The sequence below is a fragment of the Onychostruthus taczanowskii genome, unplaced genomic scaffold (assembly GCF_017590055.1).
Source record: "Onychostruthus taczanowskii isolate IOZ18803 unplaced genomic scaffold, ASM1759005v1 scaffold11, whole genome shotgun sequence".
Classification (NCBI taxonomy): Eukaryota; Metazoa; Chordata; class Aves; order Passeriformes; family Passeridae; genus Onychostruthus; species Onychostruthus taczanowskii.
In genome coordinates this window covers 9,526,396-9,554,056 of record NW_024497629.1, presented here as the reverse complement: position 1 = coordinate 9,554,056, position 27,661 = coordinate 9,526,396, and the positions used below count along the sequence as shown (strand labels likewise).

The window sequence follows — 27,661 nt, the reverse complement described above, 5'->3', positions numbered from 1 at the left end:
AAAAATTGCATGGGTAAGACTTCCTTGAAACTGAAAAAAAGGGCTACATCTCTTTAGAACATTGTCTTTAAAAGTAGAAAGGGAATTTAAAAAATGATAGACCCATGAACTGGAAATTAAATACTGTAAAGGGTTTTGCTGGCTTTTTACACAGTACATATTTATAAACACCTAGAAGGTAAACAGTACAACACAACTGAATCAAAAGCTTGTCCAGAACGTACAACTTGATTATATGAGTGCAACTAACAGATGTGGCCTGAGCATGACCACCATCCATCATCAAACCTATCCTTGGCACAGCCAGGGTGAGGAACAGCTGGGACAAAGTTAATTTGCTTCCTAGTAACGTTGATAACACACTGAAGTTTTAGTTGCTGCTGAGCAGTGCTTGCACCAAGGCCAGGACTTTGCAGTGTCTCATGCTCTGCCAGCAAAGAGGTACACAAGAAGCTGGGAGAGAACATAGCCTGAGCAGGTGACAAACTAGTCAAAATATTCCATACCACAGGGCACTATGCTCAGGATAGAAGCTGGGGGGAACTAGCCCCAGGGACCAATCTTTGCTAAGGGACAGGCTGGGCATCAGTCAGAGGTATGATGATGTGCAATTGTACTGTGCATCACTTGTTCCTCTGCAATTTTATTTCTTTGTCTCCCTTTTTATTAGTTTATTACTTCATGGTACTTAGTTGCTGGCTATGGTTTAAGTTATGCCTAGAGCCAGTCAGTCTAAATCCTAACATTTGGGCTGCTGGAGAGTACCAACCCAAATCCAAATTGTACCAAAAAAAACTGATAAAATACATCCAAATCATAAAGATCTATCAGCTATCACTCCACTAATCAAACCTATGAAAACAACAGGAAACATTTAAATAATTTGGTAACAGTAAGCACACTAATTAAATCTTCAAGTAGACATTACATTAAAAAAATTGCAAACACTCAGTTGATCAGAAAATCTTGGGGGGAAAAAAAAAGAAAAATTATAAAAGGTTTAAGAGCCTCAAATGGAGCTGAATTAAGTTACATGCAAAGCACAGTTTTGCTTGGTAAATAATCAACCATAAAAATCTGTAATGGAAACCAACTATTAGGCAGCATTAGAGCAGGAAAGGATCCATGCAAAGTAACAGCATTGCTAAACAAACAGAATAAGCCTTTTACTCTGCTTAGCATTACAAATACCTCAACCTGTTTTGAGAAGCACATCTCCAAATGACATAGAACAACTGGAAGAATTCCAAAAGCAGCTACACAAAAAAAAAAAAAGGAAAGAGGCCTTGAAAACACAACCTAAGTAGAGATTTAAATAGACTTTTTCAGGCTTTACTGGACTGAAAGAAGACAATATAAATAGAAGATTCCTATTCTTTACTGGACTGAAAGAAGACAATATAAATAGAAGATTCCTGCAAACACAAGGGAAATACACTTCCCTACGCAGATGAAAGGGGCTCAAACTGTAGATGATTTAGGCTAAACTTGGGCTAATTGCTAGGGCAACCTAACTGCAAGCACAGTTAGGCAGCTGTACAGATTGCCAAACAAGACCAAAAACTTTGCAGAATTTTACAGTTATTTTTAAAGATTTCAAACTGACTTTGATCAGAGGTCCAGATAAACTCTCAAATCCCTTTCAGCCTCCATTTCCAGAATTCTATATAGGAATTTGTTTACTAAAGAAATATTTTTCAAAATAGAGAAAAGGAATCTGATTAAAAATTTTTCTAGTACATAGATGAAGAGACATCTCTATTTAAAATATTTATAATTTAAAGTCTGCTAAGAGATCAGATGGAATAGGCAGAAAAAACAGCTGTGGGAGCCACTGATACTGATGATCTGGCAAGACAAACTCAAGTACAGGAACAAGTCACACCCACAGGAGCTGGTTTTGTGTCATACCATTCTAGTACTACTCAAATTTCTTTTAAATGCTTCCAATCTTGTCAAACCAAGGTTACATTTGCTGAAAAGATTTCACATTATAGTCATGTACTTGGTTTTGAACACATTCCATATGTTAAACTTGGATTAGGAGTTCAGCTATGCTGTGAGGGCAGGCAGTCTACACCTCCCTTATCTCTTGATCAATGCAAACAAATATTTTCAAGTGAGGATGAGCCTTTAGCACCAGTAAATTCAGAAACCTTTGCTTGCTAAGAGAGGTAACCTACAACATCTATCTTCCAATTCACAGATTGTTCAAATATTTTGTGTGTTAAACTTGTTTACAATCAGTCACAGAACACATCATTGAATGCAAAAAAAAAAAAAAAAGCAGTGCAAAAAATTGAGCTGAAGTTCTCACCCACACTTTTTCCCTTCTATATGTACTGCCTTTACTCTACATACTTGTCTCCTTGAAAAGCCAGATGTAGCATTTCTTACTAATTCCTTTGGGAAAGCAGGGACTGCAAGAAAGTAGACAGAACCTCTGAAGAAATGCAGAAATCCAAAGACTGTGCTTGGAATAACAGATTTCTTAACTTCCATAAAAGGGGGAAAATGAGCAAGAAGCAAACCTAGTAACAGAACTCTAATTTGATTCAGCACCATCCCAAATGGGGGTACAAAGCTCATGGCCAAAACCTACGTAGACAGCAATCCACTGTAAGACAAGCTATTTCTAAAATTTTCATTAAAAAAAACCCCAATTGTGCATATATACCTCAGGAACAGGTGTAGAGAAGTTGTGGATTAAGAACACCGAGTTACATTCCATGAGAAGCTTTGTCCCTCCTCCTCAGGCAGAGATCTTGGACTCTGCAGCAGAACTGCACCCACACATTGATTCTCACAAGGCATGCCCTGATGAGCACAAGTAAGAAACAGGAAGACAGACAAGCATGAAAACAAATGAAGGTTTCTTCCTTCAGAGAGGCACTTCCAGAAGTGCTGATCTGTTGACAGAAGTCTTATTGTTTTGTCCTTTCCAACGACTCAGAGAAGACAGTGTAGAAAGACGTGGAATACTGTTTCTAATCTACTCTTTATTTCTGCTGGTTTCTTCAGTTTACCTAGTCTACCAAAAGGTATGAAAATCAAAACCGTAGTAAAACACTTAAATACAGAAACTTCCTTTGCTTTTAAGGAGAAAAGAGAACAAAAAAAACACAAACAATCCCTACATATTAACTTGAAAATACTTTTGATTGTGTCCAGTTCAGAAAAAAAGCCTTCAACTTTTAATTAACATTTTCACACCAACAGATCCTGAAGAATCAATTATCAATCTATCTCTTTCTAAAAGTCCAAGCCTGTCTAAAAGGAAGGTGTATATTTATTTCATTTAAATGGTGACTTTTGCATTAGTAGTTGGTCAGTAGACTTTCTGCATACTGTATTTTGGACAGCTTTGTGTTCCAGTGGAACAGAAATGCCCTCTTACTATCTAGAAATGCTTCCTATGGATTTGGAGCTCTATTCATGCAATCTCTGGAAATGACATTTCATTGTATTTATCTAGTTTAAACAGTAAGAATTGATACTTCACAAATAACACAACATCCTTCATTACTGCAGCCAAATAATCTCCAAAACAACCTATGATGTTTAAAGGGTAAAGCTACTAGTTCCCTTTGAGAAATTAAATCATCCCTTCCCCAAAGACTGAGTCAGAAAGCAAGATGTAAATATGTAAAAAAACCCAAAACCACCACAACTATATTAGTGGAAAACAGTAACACCTACCAAAGTCCCTGTGTACACTAATTAAGTCAGAAATCCTGTTATCAGCTTGGTTTTCAACCTTTTTTGCTGTCCTTTCCTCCTCTTAGAATTTGGAATACTGAACTATGTCAGGCTATAAAACAAAAATAAATGCCCAGGATTTGTATTTTGTCATTTGTTTGGGGACGTTTGGGGCTTAATTCTAGGGTGAGGCTTTTTGGTTTTCATTTGCTTTTGGCTATTAGTTTGTTTGTGTTTTTTCACAATCAAGATACTCTAGCAAAAAGGATTATCTCAAAATGATCTTTTAAAAGATCCCAAAAGGAAATGAGATTCTGATAGATGCAGTGACAGCATCCTGTATTTGAATGAGTAGTTAATCCCTTGGAAAAGAACAGGAACATTAAATTAATGTGGAAGTAGCAGGCTCTCTAATTAATATCATCCAACACGAAGTCCTGGAAGAGACATAGAGAAAATTCTTTCCTATCTGAAGCTGAAAAGGCCTTCCTCTGCCCAGACTTGAGCAGATACAGAAAAATATTAGAGCATGCAGTACAAAACAGCCAGATAAATATCGCCAATTCAAATTAAAAAAAAAATAAAATTAAAAAGCACACCCTTCAAACTGAAAAGCATGGAAAGGTATGGCAGTTCACACACAAAAGGTCATGGCACCACATGGTTTCACCATAGAGGAAAGAAGAGCAGGCAGAAGGAAAACAGCAAGGAGTTGCACCAGTTCACAATAATGCAACCATTAGCAGGTACTCAGAATGGAAATACAAGGTCCAGCTACCAAAAGGGAATCCTGAGTGTACAAAAGAATGGCAAAGTTTGGTCTGCAGGATACATCAAGTTCACAAGAGATGGGCAAAGGCTTTGAAAACATCACAGATTTAGAATGATAGCACTCTCTTCACTCAGCTTCCCATTTTCATGACATGCAAAGAAAATTATCTTTAAAAAAGTCAAATTTACGCCCAAGCTGATTGAACCAGTCAGCCAATTTCAAATGCACAAGCACAGCATTAACTTCTATTCATTAAGGGATTGAAAAAAATAAGATTAAACCAATCACATACAGCCCATCATGCTCTGCCATTTTTAGGAATCAAAAGGAACCAGAAAGGGACTGAACTGTGGAAGAACAATTCATAGGATCACAGAACGGCTTAGATCAGAAGGGACCATAAGGATTATCTAGTTTCAACCCCCCTGCCCAAGGGCACTTTTCACTAGACCAGGTTGCTCAGGGCTCCATCCACCCCTGGGCTTGAACACTTTTGGGGATGAGGCATCCACAACTTCTCTGGGCAACTGCTCTGGTTCCAGCACCTCATCACCCTTAGAGGGAAGTATTTCTTTCTTATATCTAAACTAAACTTCTGCTGTTCCAGTTTAAAGCCATTCCTTCATGCCCCTGTGAACAATTCCTCTCCTGCTCTTTTGCTGGCCCCCTTTAGGTACTGGAAGGTGCTCCAAAGCCTTTCCTTCTCCAGGCTGAACAGCTTAATCTCTCTCAGCCTGTCTCCACAGAAGTCCTCCAGCCTTATGATCATCTTCACGGTCCTCCTCTGGGCTAGCTCCAACAGTCTGATGTCCTTATGTTGGGGACCCCAGATCTGAACACAGCCCTCCAGGTAGGATCCCACAGGAGCAGAATTGGCTCCTTGACCTGCTGGCTTCTGCTTGATCTGCATCACTTCATGTGATGCAGCCCAGGATCCAATTGGCTTTCTGGGCTGATGCACATTGCCAGCTCATGCTGAGCATCTAATCGCACAACACCCAAGTCCTCCTCAAGGCTGCTCTCGATCTGCTCTCTACCCAGCCTGTACTTGCTTGGGATTGCCCCAACCCAGGAGCATTGTCCCCCTGCATTTGTCCTTGTTGAATCTCATGAGGTCTGCACATGCCCACCTCTCAGCCTGTCCAGGTCCCTCTGGATGGCACCCCTTCCCTGCAGTGGTGTTGGCTACACTGCAGTTTGATGTCATTGGAAAACCTGCTGAGGGTGCACTCATTCCTTTAGCATTGATCTCAGTACAAACTGCTGAGGGACACCACCCATCACAGGTCTCTGCTAGGACATTGAGCCACTGACCACAACTCTTTAACCCCATTAATACTAAAACAGAGACCTGATCTTTAGAAATATGTAAATGTCTTCAGTTATTGCTTTGTAATTAAAAAGATAAAAGCAAAAAACTAACTAAAATAACCCATTATAGCTTCAGATACAGAAATCAGGCAAATCAGCAACACGGCTAGAAACACTTTTACAAAAGCAAATGCAGATTTTTTGAAGCTGGTAGACTTAAGTAGTTAAATAGCTTTTCTTAAAGAAAAAACACCCTCAGAACAGAAGAAATGTTCCTTGTACTTAGGAAACAGCCTACTTCATACAGCAGCCAGCTGCATGCTCTTACCACAAAGACTAATGGCATTCCAGGCTGCATTAGGCAAAGTGTTGCCAGCAGGTCAAGGGTGGCAACCCATCTTCTCTACTGGGCATTGGGTGAGGCCACAAGGAATGTTGGGTCCAGTGCTGTGTTTTCCAATACAAGGGAGGCAAGGACATACCAGAGAGAGTCTAAAAAGGGCCTCCTAAGACAAGGGACTTTCCTTACAGAAAGGCTGAGAGAGCTGGGAGTGTTCAGCCTGGGGAAGGCTCAGGGAGATCTCACCAATGTGTGCAAATACCTGAAGGGAGGCTACACGGAGGGTGGAGCCAAGCTCTTTTCCATGGTGCCCAATGGCAGGAGTGTGCCCAGAGGCATTGTGCACAAACTCATACAAAACAGAAGGTGCTTTCCAAATAGGGGGAAAGACTGGCAGAAGTTCCCTGGGGCAGTGAGAACACTCCGTCTTTAGAGATACTCACTCAAAAGCCATCTGGACATAGTTTTGGGCAATTGGGTCTAGGATGCCCTGCTTCAACAGGAAGGTGATCTCTAGGAGGTTCCTTACAACTTCAATCAATCTCAAATTCCACAAAGACTTTTTAGGCCGCTACGATTAATACAAGATATTATCTCAGAAAATACACATCAGAAAACTAGGACTTGATCCCATGTGAGTTAATCCCAGAAACACAAGCTCAGAACTTTGCCATTAGAAAATAAGATGCTGACAGAGCAGACTAAGCAACCTCTTACTGCAGGGGAAGGCTCACTCCTGAGCCTTTAATAAGAGCTCTGTGGCTGAACTGAGGCTACTATCCATTTTCTCCCTTTGCCTCCTGAGATCTCCTGGCATCTAAAGCATCCACCAACCAGAATCCATCTGGCAGGAGTCCTATTCTGGAATCCCTCAGGCTCTCAGAGATAGGGTATTCTGAACTTTTCTGGCAAAATGAATCAATACTTCCATTTGCAGAAGATTCCCTTTAACAGAGAATCCTAATCTGAGCACACTGATAGTTGAAGGACTGCCTGCTGAAGTTACCCAATGATAATGTCTGATTACTCACGTATAAGAGAACAGGTCAGGACAACCATAAATACACAAAGTCTGTCATTCGAGTCGCCGTTATTCTGTTTGGGTTGTTTGGTCTCCTCTTCACCACCTCCTTTCTCAACTGCATCATGAACCACAGCTGGCATGAGTTACCTGTTAATCACAACCTACTACAGTTCTTAACACACAGAGGCAGACAGGAAAACAGCAAGAATTTTCACAGCCAAGGAGAGGAAAGGAAAGTGACCTAAAACAGGTTGCTCAGACATCTGCTCGGTGATTTGACCAAATGCCATTTTAAACATATGTCATCACTGTTCATGCCCTGTGGCATGAAAACCGAGGCAGTGCATCCAGAACAAACTGGACAGTGTCACAGTGCTCCTATGTGTTTGCAGAAGATTGAGAAAAGCACAATTAAGAAACTGAAGCTATTTTCTGATTGATCACATATTTTTACTCTGAGTATGAGAGACTAAGGAAAGAAAATCCAATATGTGATTATGAAATACTGGAGAAATACACTATGGACAAATAATGCCTTCATTTCACAATGAACACAAGCACACAGCAGGTCATTACCATCCTGATAATATTTTAAACAAACACCTCTCAGTGCTGACCTGAAGAGTAAGTCTACAAGAATTATATTGAATAATGGATGTTCTTGCATCCATTGACACCTACAGCAGAAGATTTAAAAGATTAAGAATGATTTTATTTCTTCATTGATTCTGCTAATAAACACAAAGTGGTGATGCTTGTAAGGAACTGATGTATTGGCAAACACTGGCATTGCTTCTACCACTGCCCCTTTTACCTGATTTCATTATTATTAACTGCTAAAATAGATGGGATTTTCTACTTCCAGCAAAAGGATTTCTTCCACCATAAGAACTGGACAGGGATTGCATCTGATCTTTGTGTGTTGGAGTTTATGTTGTACCTTGTATTTCCATTCTCATATGTAAGAGGATGATGTTTAAGAGCAGAAATAATTTAATATTGCTGAGGTAACTGCACTTCTGTGCTGCAAAGGGAGTATTTTCAGGATCTTTGAAAAATGCACTGAGTAGCTATATGAGTAGCAAAACATAGCTGGCACAACAAACCAAACATTCTGCTCCTAGATGTCTTAGGCTCCTTTATTTAGTCCCTTCTTCTGTTTATACAGATTGTGTCACATACACTAATTGCTCAAACAGAAGTATGGAGAAAACACCAGAGAAACTAACCAGCCTCCAAAGCCACATACTTTACAACAAACCAATATCAGAATAAAGCTTTATCTTAACACTTTTCAGAAGCTACCCATGAATCAAGTTTTGTTCTCACATCCAAAAGCCTCAGCTTTTTCAGTGTGAACATATCCTATCTGGACCCGGCTGCTGACACTTCAGACATTTATATAAAACAGAGCAAAAGCTGTGTTTTATATAAATTCTGCTCTCCAGCAGCTAGAATTGATGAAGCCATTAGCTTCTGACTGCAGCTCTGATAGCAGCTTGGTAGTAAGGCTCTACTCCAATCTGGAAAGGTATCTCAGGTACAGTAATAGAATATACCACATCATGGTCACATAGACCAAATTTTAATTTTGTTATCACATAAAATGGTAAGAAATTATTGTGGGGACAATTCTTAAGTAATTACAATCACACTGCTTACATGGATTTCTGAAGCAAACCTTTAGCAAACCTACTGCAGTCAGGACAACTAAAAACAATGAACACCACCAATACTATAGGTTTATATGAACATTCTCTCTCTGCAGAAGAATATACCCACAGCAGGTACCAGTCAGCTTTTCAGAGCAACATGCAGAGAAAGAGATGCACAGGAGCCCAGACTCTTGTTTCATTACAAAGACAAGTGGATACTACTGATCAATAAGATCTCCTTCCATCTTGTAGGAAAAAAAGACAGCTCTATAGGTTTTTCTTTTGTTATAACACATTTACCAAGTTTTAGCTGATATCTGTACATCTTACGTAGGGAAATGATAAAATCTTAAAATTTAATCTCACTGTCTGCATACTACCTCACAAGATATCCTTAAAGCATTCAATAGATTAATATTATTTGAAGACAAAAAGCTTTTTACAGAAACAACACCACCTACCACTAAAATCAGCACTTGGTATCAAAGCCAGAAGACAATGATTAGGCACACAGATGACACAGCATATATTAAATGTCGTATCACAAGTGGACACTACAGTAGAGGGAAGCAAAAGAGGAAACCTCAATGAGCTGAAAAGCCTTACACTTATTAAAGAGCTTCCAGGATACAGGATTTAAAACAGACACTCCTAGAAAGAGCAGAATACCAAGAAAAAGAAAGCTACCCAGATGACTCTTGTTTAAAATGGTGCATTACTTGCATGCATTGTGCATTTCCATGTGGTATGATCTATTAATAAAACAGATTATTCACTCTTTAAGTAATCATACACCAAATTACCCAGAGCTTCCTTTTGCAAGCCTACTGACTTCACAGTTCCTGTTGTGACTGTGATGAGTAATGACTGCAAGAACCACTTAGCACTTGGCTATACTAAGTATTTTTTATTTCAGTATTATCCAGTTTTGAAAATTAACTCCATGCTACATTGTCTAAGGTACTTGCATCTTCTTGCCAAATGTAAACACACAACAAACCTGTTAAGCACACAACAAACCTGTTAAAGTATCACATACCTAAAATTTCCCAGAAAATAGAACACCGAAGGTTCAAATTTAAGATAGGTACTGTAAATTGTACAGTAAATTTAAACCATACTGTGATTTCTATCTTTTATTTACCTATTTCTCTTCCAACATAATTCAATGCAACTTTTAAATAGAAAGTTTGAAATTTACTGTTCTAAACCACTAAGCTTCTCAATTAAAAATTATGCCAACCAATACATAAGGAAATGGCTTTCAGGAGGGCTATGTGCAAGAAATCCAATCTGTCCATAATGATGGGAGTACAAGTAAATCAACTGCATATCTTCTCATAGCATCACAGAATATGGTGAGTTGAAAGGGATCCACAAGGGTCACAGAGTCTCACTCCCAGCCCTGCACAGCACCAACCCCAAGAGTCACACCCTGTGCCCAAGAGCATTGTCCAAACACTTCTTCAGCTCTGGCAGGCTGGTGCTGTGACCAGTTCCCTGGGAAGCTGTTCCAGTGCCCAACCACTCTCTAGGTGAAAAACCTTTTCCTAATGTCCAACCTAAACCTCCCTGACACAACTTCAGGTGATTCTCTCAGCTCCTGTCACTGGTCACCACAGAGAAGAGATCGGGGTCTCCTCTCACAAGGAAGCTGTCACTGCAGTGAGGTTCCCCCTCAGTCTCCTCCTCTCCAGGCTGAACAGACCAAGTGACCTCAGCCACTCTTCATACAGCTTCTCCTCAAGATCCTTCACCATCTTTGTCAAGAAGAAAAGAAGGGATTTCTTGATTAAAAACTGGAAGAACATTTGTTTTCGAATATAACTGAAAAGTTCATTCAAAGTAAAACCATCTTGCAGTGTCAAATACTCCTCTGACATATCTTCATTACTCAGCCAGGCTTTCCCCTGTTTCTCCTGACTTCAAGACATAAGACTTCTGTACTTCTTGGCATAGCCTTTGTTTCATGTGTTTTGCCCTCACCCCTCTTTTTATTATTGATACTACCTCTTACAAAAAAGGAAAGATTGACATACTACTACTTGTTGCCTAATATTGCCTCCTCCTATAAAATTAACTGTCTCAAGTACAGCTGGTTTACTTCATCCTAAGTTGAAATGAGCCTGATCAATTTAAGTTACTAACACTAAATCTGGACAATTACTGGGTGAGGGAAAATTAAAGCACAAAAAAAGCTTTTGTGCAAGTTCAGATCAGACGAGAAAACTAAGCTGCATGAAGTCACCTCAAATAAATTTTAAGCTATAATAAACATTGAAGCAAGACACCAAAAGGAAATGGCTAGCATGCTTATGACAACTGGAACCATGCAGGATCATGACTGTACTAAGGAAGACTTGGGTTTCACAGAGCAACCTGCTCCAGCTGATCCGGCTTTGAGCACGCAGGGTGGGAGTCAGAAACACTTTCACAGCTATTCCATGATTCTGTTACCTTATCTTTAACTTCCAGTAGAGACATTTGATCTGCAAAACTGATCTGCTTTAAAAACCATGTGAAACTTGACATCTTTAATTGAGACACTGGATTTTAAAATTAAGATGTTTGTATTTCTTAAATAGCAATGCTTTCTATTTACATCCAACCTCCCTTTCAGGAATAAAAAACAACAGCCCACAAACAGAATTTTTTGGTTTGCAGCGCATTGGTATCAGGTGTCATGATCTTCTAGCTCCAACTCAGACACTCCATACACCATCACCTGCAGTTCTGCAGGCAAAACTGACTTGCCTAACTTACAGCCAGCAGTTTCATTAAGAACAATGAAATTGTTGTTTGCTGAGCTTGTCATAATTAGTCAAGTGAAATTTGTCTCAAATGCAAGAAATTTCACCAAAGAATGAAAAACATGGATAATTATGCTCTTAGAGAAGAAAATTTACTGTAATATATATGGTACCCTTGCACATAATCTCTTTATTCCAAACACCACTGTCTCAATTCAGTCAATGCCATGCAACCAGAATTTTTAATCAACTCTCATTAGTGGCTGTCTTTGCCAGGAGCTGAAGAAGAACATAGCTTTCACTGAACTCTTCTAGGTACAATTTATTCTGCCACTTCATTTTGTAGGGAGCCTGATTTATTTGACACCAATAGTTTGTTGAGGTCATAAACCATGCAGCAATGATACCATGACTCAGAGCTCATTTGCTAACAGTCAAGTTGCTTGGCAGCATGACAGGCAGAGTAACGTGCCTTGAAGAAGTATCTGTATAGATGCTACAGAGATTACCAAACAAATACAGAGCCCCAAACCACAACTTTATCAACTTTGTTTTGATTGACTGATCGTGCTCAGCTTCACTTCAAGCACAAAGATTTTTAAAAAAGTCCATAAGCAAGCCAAAAAGCTACTCCATCCCAACAGATTTCTAACACACCCAGGCAATTTTACACTACTGTTCCTTCCAAGACAGGGCTGTCCTCCACGTGCTTGCAGAAGCACACAGTGTACAGAGTGAGGGAACCCTCCTTCAGGTAAACATCAGTACTCAATGAAACATAGCTACTTCCTACAACACAAGTCCAAATTTATTTTTTCACCCAAGTTTGCAAGAGTGGTAAAAGGGTTTTATACGTCAATGGCACTATTTAAAAACCCTGTTCTTCTGAGAACTCTGTTCTTTTGAGTAACATCAGCAATCAAGCATAAAATGAAATAAACTTTAAAAAGGAGGTGGGGATTTAAGAAAAAGACTAATTTAGACTCTTCTCTCTGGAAATACAAAGCATATAATCATATTTTCTCCGAGTTGCATTAAGGCAGCATATGTCTTTTTTGTACCAAACCAACTGAGAAGGCTACAACACTTTAAAAATGCCCATGCATTATCTTTTTCAGCCTCTCTACTTAAGTACCAACCTTTACAAATCTGCAGATACTAGATGATTCCTATCCTTCTTTCTCCCTATACCTCCATAGGTACACACATACCTCCCCCAAGATTAAATAAGTGTATTTAATCTTTATTTAAAAGTACAACAAAAAGTGATAGGCACTACACGTAAGGGAATTGTAGTTCTCTTTTCACTCCATTCCTGTCATTGCACAATACACACTCATTAAAGGCCTTTCCATTCAAACACTCCAATTTTAGGAAGGATAATATATCAAGTTTTTTTTCAACTTATATATTCACTGTTTGAACTCATGCATTGAGTTATATTCAGGCTCAGCCTGGAGTGTTACAGGAAGTTATCAAAGTGGATGAACTTGTAATAGCTACTTAGAGCAAATACTTCTAGAAGAAATTCACAAGGATCACTAGGAAATTCCTTCACAGCTGTTAACCTCAACAAGTGCTTATTTTTCAATTGAAGATAGACCATTTACAATCCATTTACATGGTTATTTCTGTTATCATCAAATCTCCAACATACAGGAAATCACTGACTAGTGCTACTCAGTGTTTCCATCCACAATCTTCAGAATACAAGTCTGATTTCTAGTTAAGCATCAGAAAAATCACGACATTCAGCATCATTAAACACCCAACTGGCAAATTAAGTGCCACAATTAACATGCCAAAGGAATTAGTTTACTCAGATGGTCAAGATTTATTTGGCTCTAATCGGAGATTTTTAAGATAAAACAACCAAATCTCCACCACATCTCTTTTGCCACATCTCCCATTGTTTGTCAACCCCACAGAAAGGAGTGAAGGCAAAGGGGAGCCTCCCCCTCAGTCCTGGCTCTAGCTTGGAGCGTCAGGGAACTTACTGAAGAGTAACATTCCAAAATTCCAAGAAAGGTATGGCCAGGAAGCACCTCCACAGATACCAGACCACTTACAACCAATTTCTTTACTTAAATTCAAATATCTCTTTACATTAGCATGCTCAAACAGCTCGCATACATGGGCATAGGAACACTACAAAGAACTGGATGTCCATCAAAACAAACAGAAGCACAGAATAGCAGACATAACAGCTACCATGAAATGTTAAAGTGCGTTGGAGAATGCAAAAATTTATCAAAAACCTCTCCTTGGTTCAGAGGGAAAGGAAGCCTGTATAACCAGTGCACAGCAACTGAACTGATAGCATTTAAAAAAACGTAGTTGTCTCTTACTTGTTTAAGCAATTTTTAGAGAGGCTGGAGACCCTGAGGAGCGCACTGAACTGACAGCACTTTAAAAAATGCAGTTGCCTCTTACTTGTTTAAGCAATTTTTAGAGAGGCTGGAGACCCTGAGGATCTGTGTTAGCAGGTAAGGAAAGCAGCAAGGAGAGGAATAATGTTTTTCCTATCTGTACATTCATTAAATCTGCAGGACAGCCAGCAGGGCAGGGAAAAGAAGGAAACTTAGGTCAGTGAATAAATTTAGATAATAGACAAATATGATTTCTACAATACACAAGCATTTTTCCAATAACTACATCACAGACAGGTATTTGAAGTTTAATTCCAAGGTTAAGATGCTCATTGAACAATGCAGGTAACCTCTAAACAGGACTGCCAGCCAATGGGCCCCTCTACCATACAAAAACTAAATCCCAAACCTGGGGCTATGATCAGTTGTACACACATCCCCACTAAAGCATGGACATTCTCCAGTCCAGCGGCCAGCTGGCACCAGCTGCACTCTGCTGTACAGTACTTAACCTTCAGTCTCCCCTGGGCACCATGAGACACATTCACAGCCTGAGGACAAACACTTAGGTAGGGAGAGGAGTAATTCACATTGGTTTCTATTCAGAAATAGAAAGCTGTAAGTGGCATTTTCCTGACAGAAAATTAAGTGTACCTGGTGCATTCCTTAGGTACAGGCATCATCATTTCTGAGATACTCCAGCAGTGGAAGGAGCAAACCTTGCATAGTCTTGCCTGTATCACCTACTAGAAGTGGCTCCTGGAGTTGCCATACAGCATTCACACACTGTCCACAGTTTAAAGTAACAAATGACTCGTACATTTTTTTCTTCCACTGAAAGAAGAGCTTTTTAGTTTTATCCAATGGCAGATTAATTCATATGGTGACAAAGCAATATAAGCTCTGTAATCAAATCTAGGTTTCCCCTCCCAGCTGTGCAGTAACAGCTGTGTATAACACAGCCAACATCTCAGCAGATCAGGCCATGCAGTTAAACCAGCTGGTATGAATTAGGAGGATCAGGAATTAGTGTTCCCTTGCCACAGTGCAGGAAGTCTGCCTACCTGTCTCACGCTATTAGGAATGTAAAGCACTGCTGGATTTCCATTTCTGAGAAACCTATGTACCTTGTTACGGTAAAGACCAGAGTGTTCCTGAGTGGCACCTCCCTTTGCTGCATTTATCCACATTAATAATTTCTTTTAGAATATTAAGTAACATAAGTTATAATTTACATTGTTGAATGTCTAAAGAGAAATTTACATGAACAAGCTGCTTTACAACCACCAGTAATCAAAGAAGCTGTTTGTCTATAAACCAGCTATCCGACCAAATGAGGTTCTCTCACATCCACAGTAGTTTGAATACACGAGGCTTTGAAGAAAATCCTGAACATAACAGCCTAACATGGGGTATTTTAAAAGACAATAAAATTACATTCACTATCACAGTAAAATTCAGCAGAGTATTCTAACAGGTAGGATCATGAACTAAGGCTGCCCTGGCTTTGTTCTTTCTGTGTAAAACTATTTTCCTCTTTGTTTTTTCTACCAGCATTTTTCTCACAGGCTCACATACTTCAGGAATCTATTCAAGCAAGGATTTGCTACTTTACTAAACATTTATGCAGGAATTAACACAGTGGGAACCTAATTTGTTTCTGATCTCTAGGCTACTGGAATAGTGAAACATATGCATATAGTAATAAATGTCTTCCCTGCTTTTAAGAACGACTGAAAAAGAGAAACTAGTGTTTTTCTATATGGATTCAGCTACTGCTAACATAATCAAGCATTCAAACTTAAAATAATGCCATATGTGTTTTATAAATGTATTCTTAACATAAGATAGCATTCATACTGATATTTTAAAAGAGGAATTATAAGCACTTAGTTCCTAGAGAAATTTTTCATACAAATTGTCTTCTGTTCAGACATCTTCCATATACTAGCACTGGCTGTTTTCACACTACGTTTTTCATTTGTCAACACCCAGAAATACTTAAGATTAAGCAATGATGAAAAAATAAGAATATGTAAACATAAAATATGTCTCAGTGGGGTATTATTTTAATGAGCTTTAGCTATTTTAAAAATCTGGCAAAAATTCCCAAATAAGCCATCTTCTCACCTGAAAACAAAATCACGGTTAGAGAATCCAAATATTGAAATGTTATGATACAACCAGAATTATGGTATATATGCACAATTACAAAAAACCCCCTCAACAGTAGCATTCTTGTAAAGGCAAAGGAAAATAAATGGAAACTTACTTGTGCATATTTTCCACTCCTATTATGATCATGATATAGTAGGAAATTCCACTTTGTATAACAAAATGTAAGGCATACCTAGGGGGAAAAAAAAAGTAAACCCTCATAGCATTTTCTTTAATGACAATCAAGTACATGCATTTATTGTGAAATTAAAGAGGTTAAAAGTTTAAAGCCACCACTGCTCCCAAGAAAACTCCCTTTTAGTCTATTTAGGTTTTCTGCTACCCTTCCTTCTGCTGAGAACTTCTCCCTTTAGCATAGCACAGAGAGCAGTAATGAACAAAAACCAGACACCTAGCTAGAGTGCTCCAGCTCAATCTAGGATACTGTAAATGCTGCTAATTCTTAAAATACAAAGAACATGTCTTATAATACTTCCATTTGGCATTATTTCGTGGGTAAATACCTGTAAACAACATGAAAGTTTCGTGGTTTAATTTCCATATTCATCTTTCTACCCATTTATAGCAATAGATATTTCAGATAAGGCCAACAACTTCTTATTATCCACAACACTGTAAGATTTCCCACTCAACAGAAACAGTGACTGTGTCCAGCCAGCCTCTTTGTCCCAGGTTGTCAGTAACTTTTAAAGGGATGGTGGTGATGGTCACAAAAAAACACACCAAAAAAAAGCCCTGTACACCAACAAGCCACAGATTTATTTCACAAAGGTGCTCTAAGCTCCTCTTTTCCACAGCTTAGCACCACAGCTATCCCAACACCACTGCTTTGGGGGTTTGCTTTGGCTTTTGAAGGAGTTACACTTCAGTAAGCTGTAGAGCACTGCTATCAAAGCAGTGCCAGTGAATGGGGAAAAGAGCTCATCTTCAGTAACTTGGGTTTTTTTTCATTCTGGTACATTAAGTGCCTCAGTACCACATGTACACATGCTCAAGTGACACAACTCATCTAATTTGGGAATTTTTTTCCCCCATGAAAAGCAGCCTAAAAAAGCAGCCATTATTTTGCTACAGTGATGCTGGATTTTTCAGCTCATCACCAACAATTTCCTAATTTCACTCCTCCTCTACTCACAACTAAATTACTTCAAAGATTTTCAAAAAGAAAACCAGTTGTATCCAGCTAAAATCCTTCATTCTACACATGAGGAACTGAGGCAAAACAAGTCACTTGGACATGAATTAACCTTGAAAAATCTTGACTTTTTATGGAAGATGCAATCTGTATATGCTCCCATGCTTCACTTCTAGGTGGTCTGATTTAGGATAGGACTACCTAAAATTCAAGTGTGCATTTTAAAAGAGTAATTGTCAATTTAAAAAGTATTTACTTCCTTTACTTATCTGCCAAATATTAGCAATATTGTATAGCAAAGACAGGCATTAGTGAAATGACAAAAACTTAAGAGGTTTGTTCTTATATAGAGAAAGGAGACTAAGATATCAAAGCCTAAGAAAGTGTGGATTGACATGGAGTACCATACCAGGATTACAGTCACTGAAAACATTTCTATTTCAGAGCTGTTAACAATAGCAATATGTTCATTGATTCAAACATTCAAAGGGATATATTGAGATACCACAGAGAACAGTGATTTTTACCTACATACAAAGGGTACATGTTCTGGGTCTTTTATGCTATTTGCTATAATGCCAAGGGAATTATTGCTTCTCTTCCTTTCCTCTACCATCATCACAAGTTTCACAAAAGTGACTGAAAACTAACACACTTGAAGATGACAACATAACTACTGCTAAATGCCCTTTAAAAGGTGCAGATTACAAACTACTTCCCACACTTAAATTTGCATGATCTTATCTACAAGTTACTACATTCACTAGTAACACTATATAACAAAACAGTAACAGTTTCCTTCTTGTTATATGTGTTTATAAGTCATGTTAGAGCACAAACCAAGAGTAACCTGTATGCATATTTGATTTCTTGGAAAGGGGGAACCAAAAAAACTAAAACCCTCAAAAAGCCTGCTTGTATTACATGTACTTAACCAAAAGGAAAAAGCAACGGCAGAAGTACCAATTTTTAAAGAGTGTGTACTTTCAACATCTCAAATTATGTTCTTTTAGTAATTTTAAAATAGTTTTTAGCTCAGTAACTGCAAAATAGAAATAAACCTCTTAAAAGGAAAGCATCTTCCTGGTTTTTTTTTTCCAGGGCATATTGCCAGTGAGATGCTTCCACAATTTTTTATTTATGTCTGTTGGGAGTAGAGGTTGTTTCTTTCCAAAATCTCCCATACCCAAAATTCATATATGAATATATTAGTAACCCTTTCCAATTACAAGTTACAATTAATGATTTCTGCTTCTAAAGCAATGGAAACAATGTGCTTCTAAGCCTACACAGCTCTCAAAAAAATCCTCACATAGTACGTTCTATCTCCCATATCCTCCTCTTTGTCTGTGGTGTTAAACCTGGAAGTCTTTATATTCAGATTATTCTCTCAAAGCAGAATGCCATGGCCACAAATTTAAGAAATGGATTGGAGTAGTAGAGTTTCATATGAAAGTACATCAGGCACGTAAATCTAAAGAATAAAGGTTACTGATCTCCTTTCCTAAAGTTTAAAAACAAGATATATCAATTAATGTTGGAAGAGCTCTGCAACATGCCAGTGTAGAGGCCAACACACTCTGCATGTGCAGAGACAGAAGCACACACACACTGTGTGCAGCTTCCCACCTGCACAACAGCTTGATTAATTCCCCCTAGTTCAGTCATGCTCTATAATAGTCAGCATAAGTAAGTCCTTTATACACTTGAAGCTAAGTAAGCACCTTGTTTACAATGCAATAAAATTAAACTGGCACTCAAATCGTCTTGGGAAGATGTGAGCCATTTAGTAAACTGTTTTTTGAAGAAAGAAAATTCACCAAACCCTTTTCTAACTTTACTAGCATTCTGTCTTGCTGCACTGTGAAAAGATCAAGATATGCAAACAGCAGTCACACAAAACTGGCGTTTGAAAAACAATCACCCCAAATCATTAAAGAAAAAGAAACCATGAAACAGCCTGAAGTCAAAGCCAGCTCCTTTCCAAGTGTTTTATACTACTAGAGTGTCATTAGATATGCTTTACAGTTCCAGCAACTCTTCCTTTAAAAAGTCACATTATATTCAACATTCAGAAAAAGACACTGAGTTATCTCATGTCATGAGTATTTATGGGGAATTATCCTAGTCACCACATCTGTGCTGTGCCTCAAGAGAATACTTCTCCAGCAAGTTTACAGAAAAAAAAGATGTAGAAGTTAAACAAACTGCATCTGCTTCATCTTGCCAAAACCACAGGCAGCCAGTATGGTAGTTACCAGTTTGCAAACAGATGACTTGTCCAAATTTGTGCACCTCATCAGAATATTTAAGCTGATTGCTGTACATTTGCAGCAGCTAAAAACCCCACATAATTAGGTAATAAGGTTCTTCGTAACACAGAAATAAAAACTGAGAAGTTCCTGAAAAATGAATTTAAGTGCAACTTACCATCCAAAACAAAAAAGTGCAAGATAAAGGCCCAAGAGTGTTGCAACAACATGTCTTATAAATGGGCTAGTTTTGCTTGAATGAAGGTATGTTCGAAACCAAATTGCCGCAAGCAAGGCAAACAGTTGGCACACTACAAAGTTGACCTGCATAAAAAAAGAAAAGAAAGAAGAACTCACACAAGTGTGTATTAAAAATTAACAGAAATATCCACACATTTTTAGCAATTTGTAGAACCCATAGCTTTGCCGTGGCTTTTACCACGGCATGTCTAAGAGCTCCCACGAGTTCCTCCCTGGCCAAAGCACAAACCAGTGCTCCCCCGAGCAGCTCAGAGGAAAAGATGCATTGAACACATTAAGCACTATGTGCTTAAATCAAGAAAAGAAAATGACGTCTTTTGCTGTAGATTTTCTGAATACCGAACCACTATCAACCATTAAATCACCTCTACTCTCCCAGTAATGTGAAGATCTGAGCTGTAGTTTTATTTGGTTTTTTAAGTGAGCAGGACTCAAAGCTACATATCAGCTCCAAAAATCACTGACAGATCACTTCAGTAGCCTGTGCAGAAGCAGGGCTCAATGAAGTGCATTTCAGTGCTATGTAATCAGATAAACAGCATGATTGCACACTGCATTTTCTTCTTGTGCATTCAAGTAGGATAGGTTCACAAATTCTTCCTCCCTTCAGGCCGTTTATTCTAGAAGATAGAAAATTTCTTGTATATTAAATATTTAAAGACATTAGGGCACTGAAAGCAAAAGCGGAATTGAATAAAACTATATCAGTGAGTAAAAAGAATTGTTCTAGTTATGGCCTGAAAAAAATGCAACAGTAAGGGCACAATAAAGAAAGAAATTCCTCAAATACAGTAACCACTACCAAAAGTAGCTTAAGCTACAAAAAGCCGGATAAATTACTTTATTTAGAAAGTAACATTTCTCACTTCATAGTTTTATTTTTTACTCGCACAGAAAACTGCCTAACAATTTTCCATGTCTAACAGTGGCATCCCAAGTCATCACAAGCAACAGCTTGGGAACCACTGCTTCAGGTTCTGAGCACTTCAATAAAAGAAACTTGTACATCCTGCATGCTTCACTGGTCCTCTGCACAACAGTCTTTTAGACTCTTAGCTGAAATACATACTTAATCTTAACACCACAGGGTACAATGACAATACCATTTTTATGTTCCTGACAGCAAGCCTAATATTGATGTTTGCAGCAACACAGTGCACACTTGCAGTACCATAACTCACCTTGTCCATTCCTTAAACATTTTTCTGCCAAGTTTCAGGCCATAATAGGTAAGGGTCAGAGTATGCAAACATGGGCATTTTTAAAGTAGCAATTAAAACAACAACTACAGAACTCTCATTCTTGTAACAACTGAACCGCTCCAAAACCTGTAACACCAAGTTAAAGCATTAAGTGCTAGCAGGAAAAGAGAGTCAAAAGGCAGGGCTGTCTTTTTAATAGGTGCAGCTCCCTAAATTAAACTGTTCTTTAAACTGTCACGTACACTTTTCCATCCGTTCTCTTACTACCACATTTCTATTATGCTTTTAACAGTATTTGAAAAATCCTAAATAAATGAGGAGATATTCTTTCAGGGCATAACTTGACCTGTTTTCTCTCCTTTATAAGCAATGATGCAAATGAAACAGAGCGAGGTTTATTACCCAAGATGATTCTACGGATTTAGTGGAGAAGTTTTATACAAAACAGTCACATGAAAGGGAAACAAACTGATCATGTTTTAGAAAAGAGGACAAGAAAGAAAAATGAAAACAAAAAAAAAATTAATTCAGGATCAACATTTGTATGAATATTTCTTACAGAAATTATGCTATGTAACCCACAAAGCATGTTTCTGACCCAAAGAACTCCCATCCTAGACAGTCTAGAAGGGGAGGGAGACAGAGAAGGCTGCACATTCACAGATATGTAGTGAAGCTGAGGCAAAGAGACAGAGGGAAGAAATGAGCATGAATACCTGTCCTGAAATGGACACACCTGCATGGCTGGTTTTACTGAATGCCCAGACATTAGTGCTTTGACTGCAATGTAGATAATTTACCAACTGGTATCACACAGTGTCCTCCTTTTTCAGATTACCACCAAAAGCAAGCTAGCAAGACCCAGGGAAAAAGGAAAAGTCATCATCTGGCTCCTACTACTACTATGAAAAGGGTAAAAGTGCTTAGCATTTCTGACCTGTATCACCAACTCTATAGGAGCAGACACTAACAAAACAACAACCTTGAATCTCACAATTCAGAATGAGCCTGATGGTTTAGGAATGAGTAAAATCCTCACACAAAACACAAAAAGCAAACCTGACAAAGGATTCAGCAGGTAGGGAGTGAAAAGGGGGCACCTTTCTTGGGCACTTGCTCTCAGTTTAGCTGCTTACTCTAATGATCAAATCTGTATCTGAAAAACAGTATGTCACTAATTAAGAAACAAACAAACAAAACCCCATTAAAAAAAAAAAAACACCCAAACACCTTCCCCAAGAATAGCAATAAAATGCAAGATAATATACCTTAAGAACAACCCCACAAGCCAACTTCCAGGGATGTGAATTTATTATGTCAGTTTTTTGGAACACGAAACTAACTGACCCAAGCAGCACAAACCTTTTCCAAAAGCCTTCCTCACAAATGCATCCAAAACTGCCAGTGGGTATTTTTCAACCGCTCTTTCCAAAAAGTGCACAAACATATACAATACTTGAAAATCTAAGGCATCACCACAATAGTCACACACCACCCTGCATTTCTTCTCTGCTCTTACCAATCCCATTCTTATCCTTGTCTCAGTGCACCAAAATGCAGATTACAAAGCACCAAGAGTTCTGCAAAACTTGTAAAGCTCCAAAAGCTTTAAATACATATATGTAAAACCAAGCCATGAAGCAGTTAAGGTTTTGAAAGCCAAGCAACCTACTTCTGACTATATTCTTTCTGCTGCTTTATTCTATTTTCCCCAGCAGTATTTCTGATTCATTCAGCAAATGGACAATTGCCCAGTTTTTACCCTCATCCTGTGACCCATTAAATGCCTACCATCTGCATTCTACACTGAATATAAGAACTCCACATTTTATGCAGCTCTGTCCGTAACATGGTAAGACTACATACAATAAATGTAAACTTTGCAATAATTTCATAAGATCAGTATTCCTATTCTAAAGGTGAATGAATACCACAAAAATTATGAAAGCCCAAAGGGTAAAATAAATGCCCACTAACTTTGATTGCTCAATTTCAGGCACTCAGTGTCTAGTTTTTCAGTCAATACGTTTAACAGAACTTTAACTGGAACTGTGTTTTGAAAATATAAATTCAGCTGCTATTCTGATTATCCAGCATGCCTATAAATCAGGCCCAAAGTATCTCAAAATACAAGCAAAATTTAAAGTCATCACTACAATCTAATTTTTTCCCTATTTTTTCTCCAGTTCACAAAAACCCTCTGGTTTACTACTGACCTGCCTTCCAAATAAAGGAGGTCATATGGAAGAGTTTGTGAGCACTGCTGGGCAGTGTTAGAGTCACAGGAGTAATCTTCATCTGACACTTATTCTGACTTTTGAACATCTGCTATCACAGGTTATACATTCCCTTGGTAAACATCTTGAATACTTTACTACTTACATTTTAAATGAAAACACAGAATTTCTACCAAAATAAAATCAAAACAAAAAAAAAATTTTAAAAAACCAAAAAATCAAAACTTCCCTGTGACTTTCAGTCCACAGCACTCATTTCTACCACTTGTACTCATTTCCACATGGAAAGAAGTTTCATCCCTTGCCAATACTACAAAAGAGTAGAATGAGAAGCAGACTCTTTGGGCTCCCAAATTCCATTGCATGCACTTCCAACCCCAGCAGCAAGATAATTCGTGCATCTCCACAGTGGTTTAGTTCAGATCAGAGGGGGCTCCTGAAGCCTCCCAGTTATCTGCACTCCACATGCTTTTTCAAGTGCTGTGCAATGGTGTCTAGATACACAAACCTGATTTTTTTAAACTAAACTGAACTAGAATACCTGCTCCGAAAATAAGTGAACATTAGTGCATGGACTAACCTAGGCAAAAGCAATATTTCCCAAATTTATTACAGCACCCATGTTGGATCCTCAATGCCAACCACTTCATCCCACAGAAACACTTTTTTTCTGTACTGCACTACTTCGTTTAGTAAACAATGCCAAAATTCAATTTTCAGCCTTTTCCTAACTCCATCTCCCATCTGAAGCCAGGCTGACCAGTGTGGAAGTGACAGACAGCTTCTTTGTACCCACACACTGAGACCGATGAAGAACTTGCCTTCACATACACAGCTTGCCTTGAAAGGGTGACAAATTATCTGGCTGTCTAGGATACAAAAGGAACAGACATCAAATGAGCAGGAACAAGGACAGAGCTGGATATCACCACCTTGAAAGCTTCCATGAAAACCAGGCACTCAACCAAGCAGCAATTTTGTTGGCAAATGTTATATATACAAATTTCAACAATCAGGAATTGTATACTTGTGTACCTCTTGAAAACTTATGTCAAGCTCTTATAACATTGTGAGTATGGGCAAAATACAGCTTTCTAAATACTATATGACTTGGTCGGATGTGAGCAGAACACCCACAAAGAACAAAGACAACACATTCCCTAAAGCTACATGATGCATTCTTCAAACCTAATTGTAATGTGCCTCCATGAGGTCACAAAACCTCTTGCAACAAGCAGCTTCAATTTTACAGAAGAAATTATAAAAACAAACTAACCAAGATCTATTTAAAGATGAGATTTCATGGGGGAAAACAAAATATCTTGCCGTAGAATGGCAAGTTTCACCCTGAGCAGTTATAATTTAGTACAAATATCAGAAAGCAAACAGAATTTTTTATTCCTCCTCAGGTACAGGATACCAACAGCTCAGCCAATGAGCATAACACCTCAAAATCTTACAGAGAGAGCAATGTGCAATGGAAAGTTATGGGCACATAAGAATAAAAAACATACAACTATAATGTAAATTATCACCACTAGTTATTCAGCAATGAATGATGCAAGTGTGTGTTACACATACTAAGCTATTACAGAGCCTGCTGTGTGTAGGCTAGCAATTTCAAAATTAAATCCACTATTTTGGTTCAAAACTAGTCATACAAGCACTGCAGTTCATAGGCACAACTCATGCCAAACATAATAGTAAAACATGAACACAAATTCACAGTTTCAATATTTGGAGTAGCTACACAAAATACAAATCCATTATATCATTAACTGCATTAAGCTATCTACATAAGAAACTCTCCATTTGCATGACCTCTGCAAAAGTCAACAGAAAGTATATAAGTTTCAAAGACATTTATTTTAGTATTTTAAAAAACTAAAATGTAATTTATGCCATGCTTTTGTAAAAACAAAGTTAATGCTAAGGAAAAAGTATTTAAGGAATCAATTCTTAACATAAAGGAAAAAAAAAAGGGAAAAAGGTCACTGTCACAAGGATTTGCATCATCAAGAGGAAATTCTAGTATAACATTGGATTTGAAGACCTGGAAGTCTCCAACTTTACAACAGTATCTTTAATAAATTGTTAAAGAAATTTAAGTCCACATTAAAACAAAATACAGAAGAAAAGTTTATTTCTTCTACAAAACTCATTTTAATATATGCAAATTTTATCTACTAATTCAGATTTTAGGCTAAGCTTCCTCTTCATATGAGCTATATTTCAGTATCAAAAGCCAATTGCTGCAGTCAATTGCAGCAGAATCCTCTGGAATCCTGCTACTTCACAGCACAGAAGGCATTTGCCTCATTCAGAAAAGCAGCCAAAGCAGAGAGGGAATTTTATTGATTCAGATCATTCCTAACTGGATGGCACAAGTTAATCATACAGGCCCACACTCTACAGCCTACTAATAATCCTCTGAAAAGCAGCAACACAATGGCACAAAGTTTTGCTTACCAGCTACAGCAAGGTACTGAGAGACGCCCAAAGAACATCTACAAAGTACCTCACAAGAGAAACAGTGGTTTAGCAGGTGAAGCACCAAAGACGACCCAGGAATGTTGCATTTTACTCTTTCTGCCAGCAACCCACACAAACTCGTTGCAAGTTAGCTTGTCTTGGTGCTTCTATATTTTCTCATTTTTAACAAATTTTCTCCAATAAGAAGAAAAATAAGTATTCAAACCTTTAAAATGCAGTTAATGCCCGTGGCCTCAATACAAGACTTTGGATAAATTAAAGCTGATGCGAGGGTTCTGTTTGGGGGTTTGTGTTTTTCTGTGGATTTTTGTCTGTTTGTTCTTTAGTGCATTTTTTCTAAGTTATTCCTGAAGAAAAATAGGAAGACACTTCTGTTCTTATTGCTGATGAATTAGCCTTTGAAAAAAGATTACCCAGATAGAAGCAGAAGCACTGAAGCCTACCTGATCATGTGCAGAGCCTAAAATAACAAGTTTAAGATGCAAGATGCTTTACAGACAACAAGAACCTGTGGATACAGCAATTCTGCAGACAGAGATTTAGGAGTACCCCTCTTAGCCACACCGTGGTATATTTTCCCCCTGGAATTCAGTTTTTCTGAGCTGCAAGATACCAGCATTATTTGTCTCTATAGTAATTTTTGGCCCTCCATTCTACCACAGACAAAGTTATGACCTCTGCTTCCTCGTGTATCTGACAGGGCCAATGAGCAAGGTGCACTACATGCCTCCGCTCCAACCTTTAGCTCTTCTTTTCAACATCTATGGCTATTAGAGAAAAAAAATATTTTTAGGAAAAGAAATAGAATATCAACTACAAAACCACTTTAAAATGAGTTCTTGCAAGAACTAGAAGATCAAGACAGAATAATGTACACACACCTTACAAAGACCTTAAAACCGAGGCTTTGATGTTTTTTTCTAAATCAGTAGGGCCACTTTAGCAGAAACATTTTAAACACAAACCTTTTCAAGCATGATGTTTGTTGACACATACTTGTCAAAAATTGCCAAACCTTACCACAATTAATGAAACATCGGTTCTGCCTTGTTCCTTAAACATCATTATTTTCTTGTTCCTGCTCCAAGTTAAGTCAAAACTATTTCCCTTTCCCACAAAAACAATGAGCTGAGGAATGAAAAACATCTACAAGAGTTCACAAGAAGTTGGTTATAACATACAGGGCAGTTAATGTTTCTCCACAGCAATCAGACAGCAGTATGGATGGATATTCTTCTGTCTAATTTCTAACCTTCTTCAAGTATAAAAACAACTTGTACAATTATCCAATAATTGCTTAATGCCAGACAGCTAAGAACTGAAAAGTGAGAATGGCTTATTTGAAACCAATGTCAATTTTCCAACTACTGCCTCAAAATTGCTGCACTAATATTAAAGGGGGAAAAAAGGAAATAACATTTTCTGCACTGAAAAAAGTAATTCCATTACAAGGCTCAAAATCAAACCACTTGGTAATTTTCTTCAATTTATTGGGAAATGTCAGGAAGATGAGTTCAGAGATACTGGCAAGGGTTTTTGATAAAGTTGACAGATACTACAGAGTAGTTCAGAGAACCTTTCTTCTCTGAATGATAGGAAGAAACAAGACTCCTCTTTCAACTGAAAGCATCATACATCTTGCAAAAATGCTTTCAAGTGTATTTTTTATTCAAAAATATAGTTAATTAACACTCCTGCTGTGAAGTCTCAACCTTGCTTCATGGGTGAAACATGAAGAAATGGAGGATAAGCAGCAGTGATTATTTTGAAATCACATCAGCATGGGAGATGCTTGTATTAAGGCACAACGTTCTTTGTAGCAAAGACTGTACTACCAAATGTTTATACAGTATCCAGTGTGAAGGGACACTTACTCAGATGAAAACTCCAAGCACAGCCCTCTAATACCAGCCACTTCCTTAAGTGCATGCTCTAACCATTTGTGTTACTCAACATCAACATCACTGGCAAATGCTTTTTAAT

The 27,661-nt window shown here is 38.1% G+C and overlaps 1 protein-coding gene across 1 annotated transcript in view; it reads right to left on the bottom strand.

Moving 5' to 3' along the window:
* The window catches only part of MBOAT2 (membrane bound O-acyltransferase domain containing 2), a 92,633-nt gene that overhangs the window by 55,435 nt on the left and 9,537 nt on the right, over positions 1–27,661 (bottom strand). Inside the window, exons 2-3 of the mRNA XM_041421799.1 lie at positions 19,664–19,809; positions 16,193–16,270 (exon numbers count right to left, since the gene is read on the bottom strand). Of these exons, the coding sequence (XP_041277733.1) occupies positions 16,193–16,270; positions 19,664–19,809 (224 nt within the window). The remainder of the gene's footprint in view (positions 1–16,192; positions 16,271–19,663; positions 19,810–27,661) is intronic.